Source organism: Nematolebias whitei, chromosome 6, assembly GCF_014905685.2.
Source record: "Nematolebias whitei isolate Nwh7 chromosome 6, NemWhi1, whole genome shotgun sequence".
NCBI classification, from domain to species: Eukaryota; Metazoa; Chordata; class Actinopteri; order Cyprinodontiformes; family Rivulidae; genus Nematolebias; species Nematolebias whitei.
In genome coordinates, this window is record NC_056503.1 from 7137159 (window position 1) to 7144953 (window position 7795).

Consider the following 7795-nt stretch of genomic DNA (forward strand, 5'->3'; position numbering starts at 1 on the left):
TTTTTTATATGCATGCGATGGCCACTGTCATTGTGCTGCTACGACCATCCTGTGATTGTGGGGAGGGACTGCAATCACATCACCGTTTACCATCATTGCACAACCATAGGGGAGGACCAATGTCTCACACATCTGGTTGTTTCCATTACTGACCAGTGGAAGCACAGGTGTCAGGCAGCTTGAAGAATTTAGAGGCATTTGGAAGCTTCTTCTCCAGGAATGATTCATAGTTTTTATTCCCGCCTGCCGCCTTTAGTCCATGATGTTGTCCTCAGTGCTCTTCAGAATCTGCGAGCACTGGAAAATGATCTAAGTGCAACTATTACATATAAATTAATGTTAAGTAAAAGTCCTTTACATAATAAAAGTATTTATGTGATTTACCAAGCTTTATTTGATGTTGGCAATTTTTTTTTTTTAAAGCTAATTTTAACTATTGCAAATAAAACGTCCCAAGAGCCAGTTAAGGTCACCAGGAAACAGCATGTGCAAGGCCCCACCCATGTCCTGCCACCTGACTTGCACAGCACCCAACTCTGATGACTCTCCTCGAAGGTGGTGGGTCCGTGGGAAGGTGGCTTTTTGTTGGTTTTTCTGACTTGGCCCAGCTGAGCCCCAGGAGCCGAGACTATCCTAACTCCACTCCCTGGCCTGACTCTTGGAAGGTGCCTCACGTTCCCTGATCCTGCATGATTGTCACAGTTTGCCTTCATCATTAAGGTCTTTGAATTGCGCTTTGTTGGACCCCTCCCCTGAGGCCAGTTTGCCATGTCCACCAGAGACTAGTGCCTCAGACAGCAAACCCCTCAAGATCACATGGGTACTTAACATCCTGCTCGATTTTTAGATAGTGATTCTTTGGGCATTGTTCCAGTTTGTTTGGTGTGGGGGGGGGCGGGTGTCTTGAAGTAGAGTTTTTGCTTCTCTGCATGAAAATGAGTAAGCTGAGGTGATTCGGGCATCTGATTATGTGTTTAGAGTATCTCTTTCTGGAGATGCCAAAACAGACCCAGAACTCGCTCTATAGGAAGACCTCCCCCAGGAGGAGTTGTAGAGTGTTGCTAGGAAAAGGGATGTCTATGTTTTCCTTCCTGGACCTGTTGTCTCCGCAACCCAACCACAAATTAGTTGCATGAAATGGATGAGTGGATATTACAAGGTTCAGTCTTAAACAGTTTGAAAGATTTTGGGATTTGTTTCTAGCATTTTCCAGACCTTGGTAAGTATGAAAAACAGAGTATGGAAAGCCATGTGTGTTTACAGACTTGCCTCCCCCCTTTAATTTTTTAGAATAAAATGTGACGTTCTAAAAATAAATTAGTCGACTATGTAAAGAGTTTATTCAGTTTCTCTTATAAAGAAGGGAACTCGATGGCAGCACCTCTTTTGGCAGATATCTGTGAATGTTAAACTTGAACTTTATGAAATTAGTCAAGTTTAAAAGATGCTTTGTAAGTGCGGACATTTCTCACATGATCCTTATACTGAACGGATATCACATGTTAGTCGAGCCTGAAAACAAATGTTACGTCATATGTTACTCTAAAAGGTAACAGCTTTACAAACGTTTTATTAAAGAAGACTCAAACACAGTGGGGGGGAAATAGAAACTGCAGTTTCAAGGATTTTCACTACTACAAAAAGCCAGAACAAACATAAATAAATAAATGCCATGAAACATTGCTGAAAATGTAGAATTATCATAACCAGAACACCATTCTACTGTATGCAAATTACATTTTAGTCCCATTTGTGGTTTTAAGTCATCCTGACATGATTTGTTCTATTAATTTGATGGTGTTTAGAATAGAATAGAATTAAACTTCATTGTCATTGCACATGTCACAAGTACAAAGCAACGAAATGCAGTTTGCATCTATCCAGAAGTGCTTAGAAAACAAAAGAAATAGGTATATATATATATATATATATATATATATATATATATATTATAATGTACAGTAAGTTGCTTTGAATATACTATAAGTATAAATACATACAGGTTGTGAGTGTGCGGACTATGAACAGGTTATAAATATGAAGGGGTATAAACAAACTATATAAAAGAAAAAAAAATATATATATACAGTAAGTATGTGAGTACTTATGAACAGTAGGTAGTAGACTATGTGTACAGTTTGTACAGTAGTGGGCTAACAGATGAAAGTGCAGGTGGTGGTGTTACAGTCCATGTGTTGTTGTGTTTATGAGAATACAGACCGTTGTTGTTGTTTGAGCCCTGATTTAAGTTTTAGATTTTTTTTTTCAATTGACACATGCTATGCTATAAAATAATGACTATTATTTCTACATAACATGCACAATTTTGACATTTTTGTTTTTTGTCAAATGAACAATGAAAATGTCCTCTGACCATCCTGCTTTTTTTGCCCCCAGAAGGAGTAAGTACAGCAAAGCCAAGCAGGACTCAGATGAAGAGAAGCACTTACATCAAGGTAACATAGTTTACTCTCCACCCACGCACTCTATAATTGAAAAATATTAGTGCTGTCAGGTGTGCTCATGTGCATGCACTCTAAACCACAAAAAAGCCCATAAAATGTGGGTGAAAACAAACTATTTTGAAGTTAATGTACTTGCTTGCTAACATGTTTCAAACACCTCATTATCAAGTCATCAACGTTGTTATTTGCATGCCACAAAGATTCCAAGTTAATGAACTCCATGTTTGTTGGAGCCAGCCACAGTGACATGAAATGCAACGGAGTCACAGTGTGAGGTGAGGTATGGAGAAAAGAGGAGGAGAGGATCCAGAGAGGGAAGGCGGTGTAGCCTGCAGCATGATTGAAATAAAAACAGATGGGGAGTAGAGAGGAGAGTTGCTGGAATAAACTAAGTTAACATCCTCCGTTCTACCCCCCCCCCCCCCCCCCCCCCCCCAACTTTCTTCCATTTTTCTTTTACATTCTTATTTTCACAGGAGTGAGGATATATGTTGACCCGTTTACCTACGAGGATCCAAATCAAGCTGTCCGTGAGTTTGCCAAGGAGATTGACGCCTCCTGTATCAAGATTGAGAAAGTTATTGGCATTGGTGAGGAAAAAAAAGTTTTTTAAATTCAAGTCTAAATAGGTTGTTCAGGTTTTTTGCCAATACAAAATAATCATTGTCATTAATCACCGAGTATGAAACTTGCTTATTTCCAGACAACAACATTTGATAAACCTCTAGAAAGTTCAGCTAGTCAAAGAAAATTAACGAGGCTAAATATGTGTGCTATTCCTGTGGCCGGAGAAAAGTCATCCAGTGACAAAATAATAAAGCTAAAGAATCAATATCCATTTCCTTTTCTTTTTCTGCTCTAGTGGATAAGAGAAAGAGGAGGGCAATAGGGGATTAGAAACCCTGATCAATGTTTAAGGTGGAAACCTTTGGATCTGTACACACAAAAATACACCATTTAGGTTTGATTTATAGTCAGCAGATCAGAATGTGTGTGTTTGTGTATTATTGTGCTTAATCTACAATGTGTTCCTAGGAGAGTTTGGTGAGGTTTGCAGTGGCCGCCTCAAGATGCCAGGCAAGAGGGAAATCTGTGTGGCCATAAAGACCCTGAAGGCCGGCTACACTGACAAGCAGAGGAGGGACTTCCTGTCTGAGGCCAGCATCATGGGCCAGTTCGACCACCCCAATATCATTCACTTGGAGGGTGTGGTCACCAAATGTAAGTTCAAGGGACTGCCTTTTTCTATAACTTTGAAAAACTGCCCTGTTTCAAAACCCACACACACTAAACCATTAGTTCTCAAACTGTGGTACAAGTACTAGTGCCACTGGTGGTACTTTTCTAGTGGTACTCAGAAGAACTCTTGGAAGCAATTATTTACAAGTTAAACAACATCAAAAAGGCAGAAATAGCCAAAAGGAATGTATGATCTTAGCTCCAAGTAGACTCTTCATCAAACAAAAATGCAATAATGACTTTTTCCTGCTTACACCAAGTTTACCTCAGCCATTGACTTGCAGAGCTTAGGCCTTCATCGTTCACTTGGAATCATTTGTTTTGGAACAAAAAAAAGAGCCTTGATTACAGTGTGCATGGGGCGGTTGTGGCTAAGTGGTTAGAGCAGTCGTCCTTCAATGGGGGAGTTGGGGGTTTGATTCCACCAGCAGTCACATACTGAAGCAGCCCTGGGCAACACATTGAACCCCTTATTGCCTCCAATGTGTGTCCCATCGATGTATGAATATGATCTAAAGCGCTGATTAGTCTTTGTAGAGATCTAGTAGAGTGTTGTATGAATGGGTAATTGAGGGCATAGATTGTGTAGAGAGCTTTGAGTATCTTGAGAAGATAGAAATGTGCTATATAAGTGCAGTGCATTTACCATTTACATGGAACTGTTACCAACAAGAAATGTATGAATGTCACATTTAAATCACACCCTTAGTTTAGATGTGTTTTTCATGTCTCAATGGTTTTCCCTGAATTAGTCCAATGAGTGAATCTGTTTGGAGCGGGTAGTCAAAGGCAGGAGTTAAAAACTATAACATTTTCTTAGAAATCAAAAGTACCTTTAGATTTATTGTTAGCTTTTTGAGACACGTCCTCAGTAGTGGACCTTGAGTTCATTTGGTGTAACACTAGACATCGTCATTCAAGGGCCCTGCCAAAGATGATCAGTCCTCAGTGTTTGTCCCTTAGCCAGTTGGGTTTGTTAAAAGGGTTTTTTTTTTTTAAAAGGTTTTATTGTTAGGTTAGAGTAGGGCATTCAAGAATTGTCCGTTTGTCTGTTTACTACATGTCAGATCTCAGTTTGTAAGCTTAGTATTGGTTATTGTATTATTGAGCATGCATCAGGATACTTGTAGTATTGGTTTTTATTGGCTGGTATAATGGTGGTACTTGAAGAGCTTAGTATTTCCTGAAGTAATACCCATTATGAAATGTTTGAGAACCACTGAACTAAACTATTTGCACACACACTTGCTGTAATGTTACAGTAGCACAGAAAGTTCAGTTATTTCGGCTGTCTCCCTTAGAAAATGCAACAGTAAATCTATGTAAATTACAACTCACTGAAAGCTACAAAGCTGTTCATTTGTGCACTGTCAGAATGCACAATAAATTTGTACATGCATGCACTGCATACATTAGTGTAATCTGGATGTTTCGTCCACGATACCCTGAGGTGAATTTTGGTCCAGATGGAAAGGGTCCAGATCTGGTAGGGTGGGAGAAGTGGAGGTTAGAGGTAGCTGGGCATTTGTGGGGTAGTGAAGAGGGGAGGGGGTTGTAATGGGTCCAGAAACAAGCCCTGTAGCGCAACTCCAGACTCATTAATCATGGTGTCAGCTGTAAATGTGTTTGGGGTTAGGGAGTGATACCCTATCCGTTCTCTATCTGCTTCTACATGGTCACAGAACACCGGCCAAAACTCTCCCCTTCTGCCCTTGGCACTCTCTCTCTCACTCCCGTCTCTGCTTCTCTCACACTTTCACACCTTTCTGCAATGGTAGTTGTTAAGCTGTAGCTGAATGAGTGTGTTTGTATAGGAATGTCTTTTCAGCACTTTGGTTGCATGCATGTCTGTTTCCGTAGCTGATGGGCAGCCTCGGAGAGATGGATGAAGTGCCTTAATGCGTCGAGTCACAACAGCCCAGCCATATCAGTGCCAGATAACACTGTCTCTACCTCTGCTGTACACACTGGCTTCACACACGCACACATAGATGGACGTAAAGAGACGAGAGCAGAGCCGACACTCTGCTCAGCCAGAGCTGAAAGTGAACAGCAGCAGCAGCCAGAATTGCTTATCACCTATCACACCTATCACTGTGCCGAGTGACCCCTCGGACCTCACAGAAATGGAGTGAGAAAGACAGCGAAAAACCAGACAGATAGACAGAAGAAAAGAAGGAAGAGACATTGGACACAAGCAGAAGCCAGGAAAGGTGTAAACAAAAATGTGAATAAGAAGAGATGGGATAGGGGAGAGTTAGAAAGTGGGGAGAAAGACAAAGAACAACAGAAAGAAAAGGCAGGAGGAGTGTGGAACTAACTACTAAACCAACTGAATAAGAAAGAGGCAAAGCAAGATGTGAAGGAGAAGCAAATGAGCTACATAGTGTTGACAAAAGTCAAACCAGGAGGGCAACTAATTACTCAATTCAGTTCAGTGTATTTATATAGCACCAAGTCATAACATAAGTCATCTCAGGGCACTGAACAGAAACATTCCTATACATTATAAAAGCCAATTAGTAAAAGTTATCTATCTGAGGATGCTGACATATTGTGTTGAATCTTCACTTCATCACAGTCTCCCATTCTGAGCAAGCCCAAAGACGACAGTGGAAAGGAAAAAACACTTTTAACATGAAGAAACTTCCAACAGAACCAGGCTCAGGATGAGCGGCCATCTGCTTCGACTGGCTGGGTTTGAGAGGACAGGAAGGAAAAAAAAAAAGCATAGAATGGCAGGTCCAGGTGTACTTTCTATAAAGACAAAAAGAAAGACCCCCCCCGTCCCAAAAAAAAATAAAAAAAAATAAAAAAATAAATAAATAAAAACCAACATTGATAGAAATAATTACGGTACAAATACAAATGGGCAGAGTACAGTAAGTAAAGACAGCAGCAGAGTGGTCAGTTTGTCCTCCAGCAGGCTAAGCCTATAGCAGCATAACTAATGGACAGCTCAGGAAACCAAGCCAACCCAAACTATATGATTAATCACAAAGGAAAAACTCAAGCCTAATCTTAAAAGTAGACAAGGTGTCGGCCTCACGAACAGAAACTGGAAGTTGGTTCCACAAGAGAGGAGCCTGATAACTGAAAGATTGATAACTGAAAGATCTTCCTCCCCTTCTGCTTTTGTAAACTCAAGGAACCACAAGTAAACCTACAGTCTTAAAGCAAAGTGCTGTTAGGAAAATATAGAACAATAAGATCTATAATATAAGATGGAGCTAGGTTGTTGAGAGTTTTAGTTTAGAAGTAAGATTTTGAATTATATTCTGAATTTGACAGGGAACCAATGGGGAGAAGCTAAAATCAATATATGAAATATGATCTCTTCTATCAACTCCCATCAAAACTCTGGCAGCAGCATTTTGATCAATTGAAGACTATTTAAAGAATGTGTTAGACATGAAAATAATAAACAATTGCAATAATCTAGCCTAGACATGAAAAATGCATGAACCAGTTTGTCTGCATCTTTTTTTGGACAAGGTGTTTCTAATCTTAGTGATAATATACAGGTGGAGAAAAGCAGTTCTGGTAACTTTTTTTAATGTGGGGATTAAAAGATATATCCTGATCAAACATACTAACGTTTTTTTTTAACATTAGAACTGGATGCCAATTTACCACAATGCCATCCAGAGGAAGTGAAAGACTGAAAAGTTTATTCCGAAGATGCTCAGACCCAAAATCCACAACCTCAGTCTTGTCTGAATTTAAAAGCAGAAAATTAAGGGTCATCCAGGTTTTTATGTCTTTAAGGCATGTTTGTAGCCTTGTTAACTTGTATCATCAGGTTTCATGGATAAATATAACTGTGTATCATCAGCATAGCAATGAAAATGTATCCCATGCTGTTTAATAACTTTACCTAATGGAAGCTTTACATAAAAGTGAAGATTATTGGTCCAAGCACTGAACCCTGAGGAACTCCATGACTAACTCTATAAAGAAGATTTGTTATTTAAATTTTCAATGCAAACAAGTCAAGTCAAGGTTCTTTATGGTGGATGGGTTAAAAGCAGAGACTAATTTTGCCATTGTATGGAAACATACAGTGATGACAATGTGATGACATTATTATT

General features: G+C 39.6%; 1 protein-coding gene across 1 annotated transcript in view; it reads left to right on the forward strand.

Annotated features, from left to right (window-relative positions):
• LOC119410487 (ephrin type-A receptor 4) overlaps nucleotides 1-7795 on the forward strand; it is a gene marked incomplete in the record, with an annotated part of 104369 nt that overhangs the window by 87029 nt on the left and 9545 nt on the right. The window contains 3 exon segments of the mRNA XM_037677366.1: nucleotides 2398-2456; nucleotides 2942-3055; nucleotides 3501-3686. Of these exon segments, the coding sequence (XP_037533294.1) occupies nucleotides 2398-2456; nucleotides 2942-3055; nucleotides 3501-3686 (359 nt within the window).